The 20,457-nt window shown below is 45.0% G+C and overlaps 1 protein-coding gene across 4 annotated transcripts in view; it reads left to right on the top strand.

Moving 5' to 3' along the window:
* The window catches only part of MAP3K13 (mitogen-activated protein kinase kinase kinase 13), a 152,933-nt gene that overhangs the window by 98,058 nt on the left and 34,418 nt on the right, over positions 1-20,457 (top strand). For all 4 annotated transcript variants that reach the window (XM_045030668.1, XM_045030669.1, XM_045030670.1 and 1 more), the window contains 4 exons: positions 11,867-12,050; positions 15,397-15,588; positions 17,537-17,695; positions 19,959-20,117. In XM_045030668.1, coding sequence (XP_044886603.1) covers positions 11,867-12,050; positions 15,397-15,588; positions 17,537-17,695; positions 19,959-20,117 — 694 coding nt within the window. The remainder of the gene's footprint in view (positions 1-11,866; positions 12,051-15,396; positions 15,589-17,536; positions 17,696-19,958; positions 20,118-20,457) is intronic.

Below are 20,457 nucleotides of genomic sequence, written 5' to 3'. Positions count from 1 at the left end.
AGCATTTGAAAATGGGTTATGTGTGGACCCCAGAATTTTTAAAAATACTGACGGTGAAACCTGCTAACTTGTGAGATTGTGTGATTTTCAGGAGAATGAATGAATCTGGACTCCCATTAGCTGTGTCAGATGAATTGGTTTTAATGTTGATCCCTGGAGGATCCCAGAGGATATGCTACAGGGAGGAATAGCAGAGATATTAATGGCTAGAACTATATCCAAACACCAAAACATGGCTCCATAATCTAAACAGCTGAATGCGACTCCAGGAACTTCACTTCTGAGCTAAGTTCCTGATAGAAAGGGGAGAGCAAAGGATGGGCCAAGCTGCAAGATCTTGGCATGCAGGAACACAAAACGACCTGTAAAGAAACTCTCCATCTCTCCAAGTCTAGTGTAAGGGGATCTGCTAATGAGAAACAACAAAACCACAACAACACAGCTGTAAATACCACCTTGGATGATTGAACTGAACTTGATTGAACCCTGACTGAACTGAACTTATCTTGAAAATCAGTCACTGCTAACTCTCAGACTCAATTGGGAAATCCACATCTACCCTGCTTCTACCTGATAAGTAGTAGAGGCTCTTGTAAATATATTTTCTTCTACTGAGTGGCAGTTCCATTAATTGACATTAAATACTTCTTACAAAATACGTAAATCTGTTCCTATTCATGGGAAAGACCGTTCTAAGTCTCCTGTTTGGGGTTTAGTGTGTGCTGTTGGTGAGTTCCACCTTATCTAGAAGAGGAGAACAAAGGTGAGACAAAATTATGATGGTCAACAAATAGCTACAAATACAGTGGTGCTCTAAGGAGGGCTTTGGGATGTTTGACCACTGGGAGGCATTCATGGACAGAGGACTGTTATCATGGGATGGACTCCACCTGAGTAGGGAGGGAAATAGACTTCTGGGATAGAGGTTGGCACAAATGATAAAGAGAACTTTAAACTAGGAACTCGGGGAAGATGGTTGGGAGATGCTAATGTAATCTCCACACCTGATTTTAATGTTACAAGGGAGGAAAATCAAGTAAGAAAGGATAGAGCAATGGAGAAAGGAACAGCAGTGGGCATAACATAAGAGGAATGATAGCTTCGTTGGTATTAGTACTAACAATCAGGTAGGTGAGACTGGCAGTAGAATGACTACCCAATTGGGAAAGGAATGTGGGCGAAGCCAAGCAGCAACAATTAAGGGTTTGGCTACACTTGCAGGTGTGCAGCACTGGGAGTTACAGCTGTCTTCGTACAGCTGTGTAGGGAAAGCACTGAAGTGTGGCCACACTGACAGCTACCAGCGCTGCAGTGTGGCCACATTTGCAGCATTTGCAGCACTGTTGGGAGTGGTGCATTATGGGCAGCTATCCCACAGAGCACCTCGTCCCATTTTGGTGCCGTGGGTTGTGGGAAGGGGGCGGAGGGGGCGGGTCATTCTGCTTCCTGTCCCAATGCCCCGTGATGCATCGCTTCACATCCCAGCAATCCCTGTTTTTCCGTCCACGTTTGGCGCCATCTTGACTCTCTCAACGGTTTCTGTGCAGCGCGATTTCTGTGGGAAATGGAGCCTGAACTGCTGAGGAATATGCTGATGAGTCTCGCCAGCACATCACGTTTGGCAGTTGAGCTATTCCTTAAGATACAAAGTGATGAGGAGTCTGACGATGATAGCGAGTCGCCTGACGCGTATGACTCTAAATTGCTTCTGGCATTCACGGAAATGCTCAGCACCATGGAACGCCACTTTTGGGCTCGGGAAACAAGCACTGAGTGGTGGGATCACATCGTCATGGAAGTCTGGGATGATGAGCAGTGGCTGCAGAATTTTGGGATGAGAAAAGCCACTTTCATGGGATTGTATGCTGAGCTCTCCCCCACCCTGTGGCGCAAGGACACGAGATTGAGAGCTGCCCTGCCGGTGGAGAAGCGGGTGGCTATTGCAATCTGGAAGCTGGCAACTCCCGACAGCTACCAATCGGTCGGGAACCAGTTTGGAGTGGGAAAGTCGACCATTGGAATTGTGTTGATGTAAGTTTGCAGGGCCATTAATCCCATCCTGCTAAGAAGAACCGTGACTCTGGGGAACGTGCAGGACATTGTGGATGGCTTTGCACAAATGGGTTTCCCTAACTGTGGAGGGGCGATAGATGGGACGCATATTCCTATTGTGGCACCACCCCACCTAGCATCCGAGTACGTTAATCGGAAGGGGTATTTCTCTATGGTTCTCCAGGTGCTTGTGGATCACCGTGGGCCTTTCATTGACATTAACACAGGCTGGCCTGGAAAGGTGCATGACGCATGCATCTTTCAGAACACTGGCCTGTTCAGGAAGCTGCAGGCAGGGACTTTTTTCCCAGACCAGAAGATCACAGTAGGGGACGTTAAAATGCCCATTGTGATCCTTGGAGACCCCGCTTACCCGTTAATGCCGTGGCTCATGAAACCGTATACAGGGAAGCTTGAGAGGAGCAAGGACCGGTTCAACTACAAGCTGAGCTGGTGCCGAATGACTGTGGAGTGTGCTTTTGGCCGTTTAAAGGGGCGCTGGCGATCTCTGTATGGGAAGCTAGACTTGGGGGAAAGCAGCATCCCCGCGGTTATATCCGCGTGCTGTACCCTCCATAATATTTGTGAAGTGAAGGGTGAAAGATTCAGTCAGGCATGGACCTCTGAGGTTCAACGCCTGGAGGCTGAATTTGCACAGCCAGAGAGCAGGGCTACTAGAGAGGCCCAGCACAGGGCTGTAAGGATTAGGGATGCCTTGAGGGAGGAATTTGAGGCTGAAAACCAACAGTAATGTTTGGTGCCTTGTACGGGAGTGAAGTGCAGTGGTTACAATGTTAGTAGGAATCTGTGTTTCCTAAGCTGGAAACTGGATGCTGGGGAAGGGGGTTTTGAGCTGACATTGGGGCACAAGGGAAAGAGCTTTGGGACGGGGCTGGGGGCGGCGCGGTAGTGCTCTGCCTGCATGGCTACGAGCGCCTGGATAGAGTCCGCTTGGCGCGCCAGGATGCTTATCAGCTGCTTTGTGCTTTTCTTCCTGGCCGCTGCATTTTTCTGGTGGATCCTGCTTTCCCTTTCCCTCCAGTCCTGCACTTTTTTATTCTCTCTTGCAGAGTGATCCATAACTGCTTGCAGCAGGTCTTCTTTGCTTCTTCGCAGCTTCTTCCGGAGGTTTTGGAGCCTTTGAGCTGTTGATAACACGGACAGCCGAGAATTCAAGGTTGCTTGTGAAAGGCAAAAAAGAATACACTTAACAGAGGCAGCATTGTTTATATCTCAGACAGTTATTCCCACACAGTGAAGGAGTAACATTCTTCACAATAGCATAATTTTCCCATACCAAAGAGAGCGCACAGAACCCACAGGAGCCCCAAAATGGAGAGTAAGGGGGACTGATTGCTTGAGGGCTGATATCTCGCTGCTGCCAGTCACCTGGGAAGTGGAACTGATTGCTTCAGGGCTGTACTGGGGTTTCTGTGCATTGGGAAAAGCAAACAGCTGCAGGGGGCACCTTCACTGAACACTCTCCCAACATTTTACACAGGAGTTGATCCTGGAAGTTATCTCGCTGCTGCGGGTCACCTGGGAAGAGTGGGAGGGTCTTCTACAGCAATGCGGATTCCGCCCTGGCCCCTATGCAGCTTGCCTGTGTGCAGCAATGGTCCCCCCAACCCTCGCGGCACAGTGGCGCGGACGCGTTAGCCTGACTGGGACAAGGACCACGGTGGCTCTTCCAATAAACTTGCGCAAGTGCATTGCCCACGCTCTGACTGAAACTTTTGAAGAGATTACTGAGGCCGATTACCGCGACATGATAGACCACATCAATGCGCTATTCCACTAGGCATGCATGCATGTAGCCCTAACCCTCCCTCCTCTCCCGAAAAATTTCCTCCTGGCTTGAGAAGAGCTCCTGGCTGCATGCCTCCAGGGACTCCGGGGTGTCTCCCCCCAACCCAGTACCCTCACTCTCCTCCTCCTCCCTCTTCCCCCCCCCCGCTCTGAAGTGTCCATCGTGGTCCTCGGATTGGCGGTGGGGTCACCCCCAAGTATCGCGTCCAGCTCTTTTTAAAAACGGCAGGTCGTGGGGGCAGTGCCGGAGCGGCGGTTTCCCTCGCGGGCTTTGCAATAGGCACTCTGCAGCTCCTTCACTTGAACCCTGCACTGCAGTGCGTCCCGGTCATGGCCCCTTTTCAGCATGGCCTTTGATACCTGGCCAAAGGTATCGTAATTCCTACAGCCGGAGCGCAGCTGGGACTGCACAGCTTCCTCCCCCCAAACACTGATGAGGTCCAGCAACTCGCCATTGCTCCATGCTGGGGCTCGTTTGGCGCGTGGAGGCATCGTCACCTGGAAAGATTCACTGATTGCACTCTACACCTGGCTGAGCAAACAGGACAGGGCCGGCTCCAGACCCCAGCGCGCCAAGTGCGCGCTTGGGGCGGCGTGCTGCGGGAGGGCGGCAGGCGGCTCCGGTGGACCTCCCGCAGGCGTGCCTGAGGAGGGTCCATTGGTCCCGCGGCTTCGGTGGAGCATCCGCAGGCGTGCCTGCGGGAGGTCCACCGGAGCCGCGGGACCAGTGACCGCCAGAGCGTCCCCCATGGCGTGCCGCCCTGCTTGGGGCGGCGCAATTCCTAGAGCCGCCCCTGAAACAGGAAGGGGATTTTTAAAATTCCTGGGGCATTTAAAGGGCGGGTCACCTGAGGCCAGGGCAGTAGAGTTCGAACTGATGAGCAGAGTGGCTGAACAGGCATTCTGGGATAGCTCCAAATACCTCTAGAGGCCGATAACAGTGCTTTTGGTGGCCACACTAGCGGAGCAGCGCTGCATCACCAACGCTGCTGTCGTTATTCCCCAGGCCGATGTGGAGTACAGCCAACGCTGTAGTCAGGGAGATACAGCGCTGTATGTGCCTGCAAGTGTGGACGGTGAGTGAGTTGCAGCGCTGTAAAGCCACCACCAGCGCTGCAACTCTCCAGTGTAGCCAAGCCCTTAGATGTTTGTACACCAATGCAAGGAGCCTGGATAACAAAATGGAGGAACTAGAACTACTGGTGCAGGAAGTGAAACAAGATATTATAAAAAGCAACAAAGAGTCCTGTGACACCTTATAGACTAACAAATGTATTGGAGCATAAGCTTTCTTGGGTCTGTATATGCATCTGACGAAGTGAGTATTCACCCATGAAAGCTTATGCTCCAATACATCTTGTAGTCTATAAGGTGCCACAGGACTCTTCATTGCTTTTTACAGATCCAGACTATCACGGCTACCCCTGTGATACAAGATATTATAAGGATAACAGAAATATGGTGGAATAGTAGTCATGACTGGAGTACAGGTATTGAAGGTGTCTGCTGTGCAGGAAAGACAGAAATAAAGGCAAAGGTGGTGGCGTAGCATTGTATATTAATGATGAGGTAGACTGTAAAGAAATTAGAAGTGATTGAATGAATAAGACAGAGCCTGTTTTGGCCAAAATCACTTTGGCAAAGAAAGCTACTAGAGATTCCCCTGGGATAGTGTTTGGCATATTCTGCAGACCCCCAAGATCTGATTTGGATATGGATAGAGACCTCATTAATGTTTTTAATGAAATAAATACTACTGGGAATTGTGTGATTATGGGAGACCTTAACTTCCTGGCTATAGCTTCGAGGACAAGTGCTACTAATAATAGTAGGGCCCAGATTTTCCTGGATGTGATAGCTGACAGATTTCTTCACCAAATAGTCAGTGACCCAACAAGGGTAGTACCCTTTTAGATTTGGTATTGGTGAGTAGTGAGGACCTCATGGAAGAAATGGTTGTAGGAGACAACTTTGGTTCAAGTGATCATGAGCTAATTCACTTTGAACTAAATGGAAGGCTAAACAAAAATAGATCTGCAAGTAGGGTTCTTGATTTCAAAAGGGCTAACTTAAAAAAAGGGGGGGGGATTAATTAGTTAGGGAAGTGGACTGGTCTGAAGAACTCAAGGATCTGAATGTAGAGGAGTCTTGGAATGACTTTATCAAAGTTGCAGGAACTATCTGAAGCCTGCATCCCAAGCAAGAGGGAAAAATTCATAGGGAAGTGTTGCAGACCCAGCTGGATGAGCAAACATCTCAAACAGGTGATTAAGAGAGAGCCTGCAAGGAATGGAAGATGATGGATGGATGAGCAAGGAAAGCTACCTCTTGGAGGTCAGAAAGTGTAGGGATAAAGTGAGGACAGCCAAAAGCCAACCAGAGTAGGACCTTGCAAAAGGGAATCAAAACCAATAGTAAAAGGTTCTATAGCCATATAAATAAAAAGAAAACAAGGAAAGAAGTGGGACCACTAAGCACTGAGGATGGGGTGGAGATTAAAGATAATCTAGGCATGTCCCAACACCTAAACAAATACTTTGCCTCAGTTTTTAATAAGGCTAATGAAGAGTTTAGAGGTAGTGACAGGGTGGCTAATGGAAACGAGGATATTGAGGTAGAAATTAGTACATCCGAGGTGGAAGTCAAACTCAAACAGCCTAATGGGATGAAATTGTGGGGTTTAGATAATTTTCATCCAAGAATATTAAAGGAAATATTAAATGAAATTGCAAGCCCAATAGCAAGGATTTTTAATGAATCTGTATACTCAGGGATCGAACCCGATGAATGGAGAATTATTAATATAGTTCCTATTTTTAAGAAAGGGGAAAAAATGTGATCTGAGAAACTACAGACCTGTTAGTTTGACCTCAGGCCTTGGAACAAATTTTGAAAGAGAAAGTAGTTAAGGACATAGAGATGAACGGTAATTGGGGTAAAATACAACATGGTTATACAAAAGGTATACCATGCCAGACCAACCTGATCTCCTTTTTTGAAGTAACTGTTTTTTTAAACATAGGAAATGCAGTAGATCTAATCTACCTGGATTTCAGTAAGGCATTTGATACAGTTTCACATGGGAAATTATTAGTTAAATTGGAGAAGATGGGGATTAATATGAGAATTGAAAGGTGGATAAGAAACTGGCTGAAGGGGAGACTAGAGACTACAATAGGTCATACTGTCAGGCTGGAAGGCGGTTACTAATGGAGTTCCTCAGGGATCAGTCTTGGGATCAATCTTATTTAACATTGTTACTAAAGACCTTGACACAAAAAGTGGAATTGTGCTAATAAAATTTGTGGATGACACAAAGTTGGGACATATTACTAATATGGAGGAGGACCAGAATATCATACAAGAAGATTTGGATGACCTTGTAAACTGGAGTAATAGAAATGGGATGAAATTTAGTAGTGAAAAGTGCAAGGTCATGCATTTAGGGGCTAACAACAAGAATTTTTGCTATAGGCTGAGGACATATCACTTGGAAGTGACAAGGAGGAGAAAGACCTGGGTGTACTGGTTGATCACAGGATGACTGAGCCACCAATGTGATGTGGCCGTGAAAAAAGGCTAATGCAGTCTTAGGATGCATCAGGTGAGATATCTCCAGTAGAGACAGGGCAGTGTTAGTACCATTATACAAGGCAGTGATGAGACCTCATCTGGACTACTGTGTGCAGTTCTGGTCTCCCATGTTTAAGAAAGATGAATTCAAGCTGGAACAGGTGCCGAGAAGGGCTACTAGGATGATCCGAGGAAAGGAAAACCTATCTTATGAGACTCAAAGAGCTTGGCTTGTTTAGCCTAACCAAAAGAAGGCTGAGGGGAGATATGATTGCTCTCTATAAATACATCAGAGGGATAAATACCAGGGAGGGGGAGAGAGAGAGAGGTTATTTAAGTTAAGTGCCAGTGTAGACAGAAGAAAAAATGGATATAAACTGGCCCTCAAAAGATTGGGCTTGAAATTAGACAAATGCTTCTAATGATCAGAGGAGTGAAGCTCTGGAACAGCCTTCCAAGGGGAGCAGTGGAGACAAAAAATCCTAACTGATTTAAAGACTGAGTTTGATAAGTTTATGGAGGGAATGGGTATAATGAGACTCCCTACAATGACATGACTGCTAGCAGAAATTATCTCCAATGCTTGGTGATGGGACACTAGATGGGAAGGACTCTGAGTTACTACAGAGAATTCTTTCGCAGGTGTCTGATTGGTGGGTCTTGCCCACATGTTCAGGATCTAACTGATTCCTGACCCCAAATATTGTATGGCAAGGAATTTTACCCCCTTTCTGATTGGCAGAGACCCTGAGGGTTTTTCACCTTCCTCTGTAGCATGGGGCATGGGTCACTTTCAGGTTTAAACTAGTGTAAATGGCAGTCTCTCTGTAACTTGAAGTCTTTAAATCATGATTTGATGACTTCAGTAACTCAGCCAGAGGTTAGGGGTCTGTTACAGGAGTGGATGGGTGAGGTTCTGTCACCTGCAATGGGCTGGAGGTCAGACTAGATCAGGGGTTCTCAGACTTTTTTTGCTGAGCCCCACTTTAAATATATTTCACGCTGTGATGACACACACACCCCAAAAGTGAGAGCAAATTACTGTGCATATGTATAGGAGCACCAAATTAAGTATGTAATCATTATCCCTGTAGTCAAAGGCACTGAAGCCTTTCAATAAGTGTAAAGTAGGCGTACCATATTTCAATATTCCAAGTAGAGGACACTGCCGGGGAGAAAGGGAAGCTGGGGGTGGATGGGTACAGAAATACCATACCAGGCCACCCTTACTTCTCACTGCTGCTGGCTGCAGTGCTGCCTTCAGAGCTGGGCAGCAGCCCTCGCTCTCTGCTCCCCAGCTCTGAAGGATTGCTGCTGCCAGCAACATTACAGAAATAAGAGTGGCAATACCATACCATCTCACGATGTCCTACAATAACCTTGTGACCCTCTCTTGGGTCGGGACTGACAGTTCGAAAAGCACTGAAGTAAATGATCACAATGGTCCCATTTGACCTTAAAGTCTACGAGTCTATGTGTGTGAATAAATATGATGGCTACAAATGTTCCTTGGAAAATTTTACTTGTTTGTTGAATAATAGAAAATCTAATTTTTAGAGGAAACTGTCCAGACTGCATCTTCCATAAAATGCCATAGTCTCCCTGTCTTGATGATGCATCCTGAGAGTCCCTTGGACATGGTGTGTCATGGAAAATGTAGTCTTGCTAGGGAACCTGGTCCATACAGGAGACTCTGGTCAAAAAGACCCTATTGCAGTGTTGCAGAAGAATATCTGAATCAAACTTTTTGGATTTTCGATGTTTGGATTTTGGCAAAAAACTTTCCACTGAAATCACACACAGCCCATTCCACGATGCAATCTGCTTTTCTGGTGGAGTGTCCTTGTTTGGTGAAGGCAGTTTTAAAACCACCAGAGAAGTAGATTGCATCATGGAACAGGCCATCCAGGTACCCAGGAGAACCTGCTTCAATACAGGGGAAAAAAAATCCTACTAGCCACACTCCACTAGTTGTCACCTGTCACCCCACACTAGACTCCATATGGGGTATCATCAAACAATTACAACCTGTATTTGATGGGGACCACTTTCTGATAGAAATCTTTCCCAAACCTCTTCTTCTGGCTTTCAAACAACCCTCCACCCCCAACCTCATAAAGCTTATCAGAAACAAGCTCCCCATAAACCAGGACTCACCAATTCAAAGTGGTACCAGATTCTGCCAGAACAACAGATGCAAAACCTGTAGACATCTCTCCACTGCTACAAAGATCAATACCATTTCAAGATCCATAGGTCTTATGCATGCCTATCACAATGTGTAGTGTATCTCATCAAATGCCCAAACAACCACTGTGTGGATGAAATGAGACAATTACTATGCTGTCAAATGAACTCTCACAGAAAAATGATAAAAGACAAAAACACCATATCTTTCATGAGCAAATACTCTTCATAAAGCATCACTTGATGTCTGACCTCAGTCCTCATCCTTAAAGGAAATCTGCACAGCACCTTCAAAAGAGTCTGGGAACTTAAATTCATAACTCTGCTGAACACTAAAAACCATGGACTTAACAGAGACACTGGTTTTGTGGCCACTTATAGCAACTTGTAACACACGCTGCTCCCTACTAACCCACCATTCTTCTACTTGACTGAAGAGGTGTTAATTGTACTCTTCATTTGTAGCTCACGAAAGTTCGTGCTGAAATAAATGTGTTAGTCTCTAAGGTGCCACAAGTACTCCTGTTCCTCTTACAACATGTGAACCATTTATGCTTAACAATCTATCCCACTTGTATTTATCTTTGACACCGTAGTTTCCTTCTCTAGACCTGAAGAGGAGTTCTGTGAAGCTTGAAAGCTTGTCCTTTCCATCAACAGAAGTTGGTCCAATAAAAGATATTGTCTCATCCCCTTTGTCTGTCATATCCTGGCACCAACCTGATTACAACACTGCAAACAAATACATTAACTGACATTTCCCATTTAACTATATGCCTTTAAAAATTAGAGATTCATAGATCCCAAGGCCAGAAAGGACCATTGTGATCATCTAGTCTGACCTCCTGCATTACACAGGCCACAAAACTTCACCAAAGTAATTCCTAGAGCAACACATCTTTTAGAAAAAACATCCAATCTTGATTTAAAAATTGTCAATGACAGAGAATACACTACAACCCTCGATAAATTGTTCCAGTGCTCGCTTACTCTCACTATTAAAAATGTGTGTCTTATATTGAAATCAAGGTGATAAAAATAGTATATATCAAAGTACAATTTGTGGGGCAGAGTTCAAGTTGCGATGTGAGGAAACATGCATTTCTTTTTAGTTCTGAAGAAAAATGTGTGTGTTTTATTATGTGGTCAGTGTAACTCTTATGATGTACTTAACTTATCTTGCTTTAAGTGCTTGGGTTTTCCAAATGATGTGTTAGGTAACTTAGTTGTTGTCACTGAGCAACCTTAGCTACCTTTTTAAACAGTTTTTATACCAGTGGTTGGTAACCTGCGGCCTGCAGGCTGCATGCGGCCCATCAGGGGAATCTGATTGCGAGCTGCAGGTTGCCCACCACTGTTTTATACTCTGCCCTCTGTTGGCTCCATATTTATTGCCTTCCCTTCTATGCCCTATTTTACCCCATTTAAACAAAAATGATTAAAGGTCTAGAAAACATGATCTATGAGGAAAGATTGAAAAAATTGGGGTTGTTAGGTCTGGAGAAGAGAAGACTGGGGAAGGCAGGAGGGAACATGCCAACAGTTTTCAAGTACATTAAGGGTTGTTACAAGAAGGAGGGTGAAAAATTGTTGTCCTTAACCTCTGAGGGTAGGGCAAGAAGCAATGGGCTTAAATTGCAGCAAGGGAGGTTAGGTTGGACATCAGGAAAAGCTTCCTAACTGTCAAGGTGGTTAAGCACTGGAAGAAATTGCCCAGGGAGGTTGTGGGTTCTCTGTCATTAGAGGTTTTTAAGAACAGGTTGGACAAACACCTGTCAGGAATGGTCTAGTTATAGCTTAGCCCTGCCTTGAGTGCAGGGGACTGGACTAGATGACTAATGAGGTCCCTTCCAGTTCTACACTTCTATGATTCTGTGATTTTCCGATAGAAAAACCCTCAATTTGTTTTGGCCATTGTGGATTTTAAACGTTTCCTTTTATCGGAGTGTTTGGATTGTCTGTAGTTATATGTTTAATGCTGTACAGCCCTCCTCTGTCCCTCCTTGAACTTCACCGAAGAAGGGACACTCTCCAAGTCCTCAGATGTGAAAGTCTCTAGTATATTAACTTATTGTATCACATCAGCAGCTCACAAAGATTTTGAATGTGTTACTGAGCTACTTGGTGAAAAGGTCATGAGAGATGACAGAGGAGTTGACAGTTGCTGTCTCTGGTATGACCTTGCAGCATAGCACTGCATGGACTTGGAGATCTTCTAAGCTGTGCCTTGCTTGTGTATTACCAGATACCTGGGAAGTTCCATTTGAGGAGATCTCAGAGCTGCAGTGGCTGGGCAGTGGAGCACAAGGAGCTGTCTTCTTAGGCAAATTCCGAGCGGAGGAGGTGGCAATCAAGAAAGTGAGAGAACAAAATGAAACAGACATCAAGCACTTGCGGAAGCTGAAGCATCCTAACATCATCGCCTTCAAGTAGGTCATGACTTCTGTTATCTAGATAATTACTAGAAAAGTAATAACTTGTTTTTTTCCAAGAGAAGGCATTGTTAGCCATCATGTCCTGGCCAATTGGTGAGTACAGGAATTACCTTCTGGTTTATCCAATCTTCTATAGTTAAAACTGGAAACGTATTCTGCCCCTTCTCTCACAAACAGATATGTAGTGTTGTGGGCACTGTTAAGTGGTGTGCAACATTCCAACCTAGAGAGGTCATATTGACATTCATACACACAAAAACACAGTCCTGTGAACTTCACACATCTACAGGAAAAGGAAAGTCCAAGGAAACTATTGCCACAGAGATTTCCCCCATGGGAAACTTGTCCTGTCCTGTCCATCGGGGAGAGCCTCACTACTGGGTAGAAGGAGGGCAATGCGTAGAGCTGTAGTCAGGCAGAGTGAACAGATCTGATCAGAAGAGCAATTCCTCTCCCCATTGAGTGAGTATGAGTTGCTCCTTCGACTGTGCTCTGCAGGCTCCAGCTATGCTTAGTGAAGCTATTTAAAGACAATGGTGAAAACCAAGAACATTCAGACAAGAGAACAGGAACAGCTTCAGGTTTATGGTGGGCAGCAACAACTGCCAGTACAAAATGCTCCCTTTCCAACTGGCAGCAATGAGTGGGTGATCACTGAGTAACTGGCTGGGGTGGTGCCTAATCCATGTCACTGGGGCATGCAAGTCTACCCTTATCTAGAATGATGACAGGCACAAGAGCAGTCTTGCAATTGATGAAGCTCGCACCCTGTGGAAGGTGCATTCTCTAGTCATAACTGTCTGGGAGCGAACAAAGAAAGATCTACTGTAGTCCTTATTGAGGTTTTAAAATTCCCAGAGACTACCAGGGATTCCTCCTGGGCTGTAGCTTGCCTGCATCAAGACAGTTTCAGGGTCTCATCCTAGGAGCAGATCTCGGCAGGACAAGTTTGCAAGGCTCTGTGAAATGTGATTTGAGGGGGCTATGTGATGGTGTGCTCTCCTCAGCAGGTTGAGGACTCTCTGAAATGGCCCATACGCCAGAGAATGTCTTAAAGGACATGGCCTTTTTTCCAACCTGCTCTTTAGTTAAACCCTGACTTTTCAAGGTACTTAAGCACAAGCCTAACTCGGTGTTATGTGAGTATCCCATGAAAGTGTGAACACTCAGGGCAACTTGTGTTCTATGTTGCACAGGTGTGTTTAAATCAGAAGAGCTCTGAGGGTGCTTCTTCCTCTCTCTCACAGCAAGTGGGGAGGATTTCCTTGTCTGTCTATTGAGTGCTAGGTCAGGGCATGTCTGATGCACTGATGGGGTGTGTGCTGTGCTGGTGTGGGCCCATCCACCTGCACATATGCTGTAGTCAGCAGCATACATGGATTGGAAATGCTGCTTTTTAGGGGACAGAATGAGGTATTCTGCACACTGCATTCAGCCTGAGCTGGCAGGATGGTGTATGGACCCTTTCTAAAGCCAAAACCTTATTGCTTTCCTCCAACAATGTTCTTGCCAGAATTTTGCCATTAAACAGATCTGAATTCATGTTATTGCAAAACATAAAGGCAAGAGCTCCCGCAGTGCTATCAGTCTCTATAGCCCTCGTCCTCTTAAAGGACTGAACTGAATTGTACTTGAACTTGCAACAGATCTTCTCAGAGCAGGCATAACACTAGAGTGGGCATAAAGCAAAACCAGGTCTTGCAGATCTGTGGTGTAAGTAGGTAATTTATTACTGGAGTTACTTACTGGGCGTGGTTGATATGCTCGGTGTGGTACAAAACATGGACACAGTCCATGTCCTAAGGAGACAAACCATATAGTACAGGCAAATAATCTAAGTAGATTTTACTCCTAACCCCATTTGTTATCCAAGTGATGCCTGCAGATACTTCCCAACCTAATTTAACTTTTGCTGCAAGAGGATTTTTGAATAATACTAAAATATATGGTGGACAGAAATGATTTCCTTACTGTAAGGAGTGTTAGTAAGAATTTAGCTCCAAATGGAGTGGAGATGAACTCTTTTTCTGTTAACCTGGTTGAATACTAATACAAGGTCCAGGTTAGAGCTGCTTTAATGTGGAATTCCTGCTGATTCAGTGGGAGCTCTTTGCGTGATGCAACTGTAAAACTGAGCCCAGAGTGACTTAGTAGAAGGCAAGCCAACCAAACGAATTATGTGACAAGTTAGAAGGTGACTGCAGTGGTTGAATGAACACAAGTCATGTTTCTCCAAAGCATGTCTGACAAGATATGGAATAAATATGAAACCTACTATTTTGACCTAACTTTGACGTAGGAACACCACACAAACAAATACAAACAAACCCGAAGTAAAAAATAAAGTCTAAGTCCTGCTGACTGGAGATGGATCTGTTTTCTGTAATCTTAGTGGGAAGGGAGGAGGAAAAAATGTAGAGGAAATAGTAATAGAAATATTACTTTTAAGCTAATAGTGTCACATTATTAGCTGGTTAATCAAAATGCTGGGGGACTAATGGGGTTTCATAGAATGGAAGTTTTCTGACAGAAGGTTAGCTCTCTTCAGGCATTTTGGCAATGAACCACACTCAAGTTTGTATTTGCTATGTGTCTGGTGTTCCAGAGCTCTTCCTGACTGAGCATTTACTAAAGCATGTTTTTTGTTTTCCTGTGAAGCATCAGGAGCCCCTGTCATTGCTTGACCAGGAGGCTCTGTAGTCTGATCTGGACCTGTATGGCAATGTCTGCGTTCCTGTGCCTGTATCCCTGGAGAATGAAAGTCAATTCTAAGGCCTGGTCGACACTGGGGGGAGGGGGCGGTGTCGATGTAAGATACACAACTTTAGCTACGGGAATACCGTAGCTGAAGTCGACGTATCTTATTCCGACTTATCTCCCGTCTTCACGGCGCGGGATCGATGGCCGTGGCTCCCCTGTCGACTCCGCTACCGCCGCTCGCTCTGGTGGAGTTCCAGAGTTGACAGGGAGCGCATTCGGGGATTGATATATCGCATCTCGTCGAGACGCGATATATCAATCCCCGGTACGGCAGGTAGTCTGGATGTACCCTAAAACATAAAAGCCAAAGACATAAACCTACAGAGCAGCTTCTGCTTCTATAGAGAAACTTAATTTCTCCACGTATGAGTCAGGTGCACGGTTGACACGTTCCAGATAAAGAACAATGGTCTAATTTTCAAATGTGCTGAGCCCCTACAGCTCCCTGCCATGAAAGTCAGTGAGCTGTGAGCATTCAGATCACAATGGTATATTTTTGAGTTCAGAGAATCTCTTTGATACTGAGTGTTGGGTTTGATTTGCAGTAATGTGTATGTTGTTTGTGTGTGTTCTCTGACAGGGGAGTTTGCACTCAAGCCCCATGTTACTGTATTATCATGGAGTACTGCGCACATGGACAGCTCTATGAAGTGCTACGAGCGGGTCGGAAAGTCACACCTCAGCTGCTTGTGGACTGGTCCACAGGGATCGCAAGTGGAATGAATTATTTACACCTTCATAAAATCATCCACCGAGACCTCAAGTCACCAAAGTGAGTCCTTGGGTGCTTAAAACTAAAAAAGTAGATTTTTGAGTGAATTCCTCCAGCAAATGGATATCGAGCTAAATCACAGGCCCTTAAACTTTCTCATGGTCTGGCCCATAACTTGAGAGAGATTTGTCCTGTGCTTCCTCTGACTTGTTTTTAACTGCATGGACCATCTCTGCTCCCATTTATAGTAGCATAACATCCCTGTGGCAACTGAACCAGTTGCTTATGTGGGAAAGTAATAGTAGGGAAACATGTCTGCTAATGAGATGGGTGTTTTGCCCCTTTTGAAAAAGTGAATCACTCTGTCTCCTTCTGCTCTTTATTTTGTCTGTCCTTCGTGTCTGTTTTGTTCTGGTCTCATCCCCTGCTCTCATGAATGTGTATCTTCCTCTTCTCCTACACCTGCTCCCCTGCTGATACTGCCCAGCTGCCTTCTCTCGTTCACCGTGGACATTGCTTCAGCCTCACCCTTCCTTCACTGTTTACAGCACACGGTGTGACTGTGGTTCTGTTGTTGTATCTGTATTTGACTGTAAATGTTTTAAATGGTATGTTACATTGTTTGGGCAGTGAGGTGGTTATTATTACATCACTTATTATTTTTATTATTGCTAGTTTGAATATCAAGACAAATTTTCCAACAAATAGTTCTACATTTTTCTGTAATTGTTACCTCTAATTATACTGTATACTAGGGATTGGCAACCTTTTGGCACATGGCCCACCAGGGTAAAGACCCTGGTGGGCCAGGCCGGTATGTTTACCTGCCGCATCCGCAGGTTCGGCCAATCGTGGCTCCCACTGGCCGCAATTTGACGTCCCAGGCCAATGGGGGCTGCAGGAAGTGGTGCGGGCCAAGGGAGGTGCTGGCTGCCTCTTCCTGCAGCCCCCAATGGCTTGGAGCGGCGAACCGCGGCCAGTGGGAGCTGCGATCGGCCGAACCTGCGGATGCGGCAAGTAAAGAAACCGGCCCAGCCCACCAGGGTGCTTACCCTGGCGGGCCACAGGCTAAAGGTTGCTGATCCCTGCTGTATACAGTATATACCTGTATATGGCTAATTACATCTTCTATCTTAGTAGTCATTTTGTGTTAAAACATGCATTTACAAGACGTTTGAAAGTCCCCCAAATATAGTCAACCTTGATGTTCCCAGTTATGACTATTTTACAGTCCCTTTACACCTGCATGGACTTTGGCCCCTAGAATTTAGAATCAGAGTTTGGAAAAAAAATCAAAAGAATTTTGTGGTAACTCATCTATGAAGCTGCAGAAATTATTAACCCTGTACTCTGACCCTGTCAAACAGCCTCAGCAATACTTCATACTGATTTGAAACAGAGTGTTTGCTAACAACAGCTATTGCACTAAGATCTTGAGTGACTGTGGTTAAAATTGAGGTTTTATATAGGAAATGTTTGAGCTGGATTCCAAGAGGGAGGAGCTTTGTTTCCAGAACAGTGTAGTTTTTGGGGCAGTGGGTTTTAGCAGTGATAGAAACCAGGAGCCCTTGATCAGTAGGGTTGGAGACAGACAAGCAAAAATGTTAGTGTAGATTGCTTTACTGATTTTATTTCAGCACTACCTCATTTATGATGCAAAGCAGGGAAGAGGTAATTGTGACTCCCTCCCGCGTTGGCAGAACAATTGGATCTGGTGGAGTTACACAGGAAAAAGTTGTTCTGGACAGAGGGAGAGAATTTACTGAAACTAGCAAATTAATTCCATTTACTGATCAAACTGTTTTAAAGCTTTAGTTCCTTGCTGCTAGGTCCAGATAAACCACTAATTCCTACACCCTCACTTTGCCCATTGATAAAATAGGTATATTTTATACCTGGCAGTGTTAGTAGATGACAAAGAACTTTAAGATCCACTTCTGAAAGTTGCTATGGAAGTGCAAAGTGTTTTCTCACTGCTGATACCTTGTGTTTTTCCCTCTCTCTCCAGTGTATTAGTCACTCATACAGATGCAGTAAAAATTTCAGATTTTGGTACATCTAAAGAACTCAGTGATAAAAGTACAAAAATGTCCTTTGCGGGCACCGTGGCTTGGATGGCCCCAGAGGTGATACGGAATGAGCCCGTCTCTGAAAAAGTGGATATCTGGTAAGCAGTGCTGTCATGTTAATTACACATCTTCATCTTCCTTTCAGCCAGTCATATCTTCCCATTATATAGCATTTCCAGCACTCTTTCCCCACCAGAAGGTCTGTCTCACTGCTCTCTACTGGACTTTCCATTCTCAGAGATGCTGCTAAGTATTATATGTAGGGTCCTACCAAATTCATGGTCCATTTTGGTCAATTTCATGGTCATAGGATTTTTAAAATCATAAATTTCATGATTTCAGATATTTAAATCTGAAATTTCATGGTGGTGTAACTGTAAGGGTCCTGACCCAAAAAGGGTGCGGAAGGGCGCAAGGTTATTGTGGAGGGGTCACGGTATTGCCACCCTTAGTTCTTTGCTGCTGGCAGCGGTGCTGCCTTCAGAGCTGAGTGGCCAGAGAGCAGTGGCTGCTAGCCAGGAGTTCAGCTCTGAAGGCAGTGTCACGGCCAGCAATAGCGCAGAAAAAAGGATGGTGTGAGATGGTATTGCCACCCTTACTTCTGCACTGCTGCCTTCAGAGCTGGGCCTTTGGCCAGCAGCTGCTGCTGTCCGGCCACCCAGCTCTAAAGGCAGCACTGCAGAAGTAAGGGTGGCAATACCACAACCCCCTCCAATAATCTTTCAAGCTTTTGGATCGGGACCCCCAGTTTGAGAAACGCTGGTCTCCCTTGTGAAATCTGTGTATTATAGGGTAAAGATACACAAAAGACCAGATTTCACGGTCCATGACACATTTTTCCTGGCCGTGAATTTGGAAGAGCCCTAATTATATGCTCCACAATGAGGAGTGGGGCTATGAAAGCAATACAAATTCAGTGTATTTAGATGTTTGAGGATGTTGAGAGATGAAGGTCCTTAGCACTTCACAGAAGTGGGCCCCAAAAACCTGCTCCTTTAAGAATTAAAACAGTGAACAAACACAGGATCATGTTTTTCTGTTCCATGCGAGGTCGTTGTAGCCAGGTTGGTCCCAGGATATGAGAGAGACAAGGTGGGTGAGGTAATACCTTTTACTGGACCAGCTTCTGTTGGTGAAAGAGACAAGCTTTTGAGCTTACACAGAGCTCTTCTTCAGGTCTGGGAAATGTAGTCAGTGTGCAAGGATATGTAGAGAGAGAGAGATAGAAAGATGCTATTCCTTCCGGGATATGGTAATTTTGGACTTTGAAACTCACTACCACATCTCTGCATCTCAGGCTAATTCTAGCTTCTGGAATGGTTATTCAGTGAGTGCTTTTCTTTGTCTCTTGATTACTTCTCTTTTGCCTTTGTACTAACCATTTTGGCATCAGTTTACTATTCTATGATGCTCTCTATGTGGTTGGTAGATGGCAGTCATTCCTTGCTACCTTTTGTGAATTATGACTTCTCCCTGGAGCCTTGGATTCATTACAGGAGAAAGGCAAATTTAGTTTTCTTACCTGTAATTTTCATTTCCTGTAGTGTGGATTGCCTGCTTTGGACAGATTCTCCTTATACTTCTCTAGCCATGATTGGCTTTAACACAATTCTTGTTCATCTTTCTTCAAGTTAGGACTAGAGGGAATCTCCAGTGGAGTCTGAAATGTCCAAATAGTGGCACCTACACAGTGGCTGTGTTTGTTTCCTCACTTTCACATTGTAATAATTGCTGCTGTTTTGTGTTTCATTAGCTTTGGAAGCATTTGTCTGCAGAGGGCCTGGATAGTTCAGCAAACACGCCAGCAGGGGGAGTGTTTGCTTTAAAAATAAACCCAAAGGAAGTCTGTTAGCTGGTTTATCATGAATACACATAAATTCTCACTTTATCCCAAAGCAAGGGAGCCCTGATCAACAATGATTACAGCTTGGAAAACTAACTTTGCCATTTAGTTTACTGGAATTGGCAAGACTATGACCTTCCATTGTAGATTTTACCCATATTCCATTGTATTTTGCTCATAACTTCATATCTTTTTTGAGATTAAAAACCCCAAAAGGAGGAGGATTTGGTTTAGCTTTTCAGTGTAAAGTGAAAGTTAAAAACTGATGCAACTGTGGATAAAAGGCTAGGGCTTAGGACAGTAGCAGAAAGAGGCTGCACAAAGTGTAAAAATATCCCTGGATAACACCCTTATCTAGTTAAATATATGAACATTACCATTCTTGAATCCATTTTCAAAAACCAGATGTAACCTGCTGCCCATTTTGATAACCAAACAGAAAGTGTGAGTCTGTTACAGAATTTTTTCACAACCTGTGTAACTCACTGTGAAGGTTTGTCCTTGTGTTTCTGCAACAGGTCGTTTGGGGTAGTTTTGTGGGAGCTGCTTACAGGAGAGATTCCATACAAGGATGTAGACTCCTCAGCTATCATCTGGGGAGTGGGAAGTAACAGCCTGCACCTTCCTGTCCCTTCCACCTGTCCAGATGGGTTCAAAATCCTAATGAAGCAAACATGGTAAGAGCCACATCTCTTGCACAGACTTGGTGCTTGATCCTGCAGTCCTGGCTGTGCCAAACTCCCAGTGGGGTCAGTGGAAATGGTGCCTGAGTAAGGACTGGAGGGTGGGATCCAGAGCAAAGTTCTCTTTTTACAAAACACCACTGCTGCTGAGAGAGCGACCGTGTGCTGGTGGCACACTATGCTGGATTTGACATCCCATGTCCCGCTGCCATGAAGCAAAATGACTTGTGACCAGCAAGGCATTGGAGTTCCTACAAACAGCATGCACTTACTTATGCTGTTGATGTTGAAAGAGACCAGGGTGGTCAGAGAAAGGAACTCAGCGATGGAGAGA

Source organism: Mauremys mutica, chromosome 9 (genome assembly GCF_020497125.1).
Source record: "Mauremys mutica isolate MM-2020 ecotype Southern chromosome 9, ASM2049712v1, whole genome shotgun sequence".
NCBI classification, from domain to species: domain Eukaryota; kingdom Metazoa; phylum Chordata; order Testudines; family Geoemydidae; genus Mauremys; species Mauremys mutica.
This window is presented reverse-complemented; position numbering and strand designations above follow the sequence as displayed.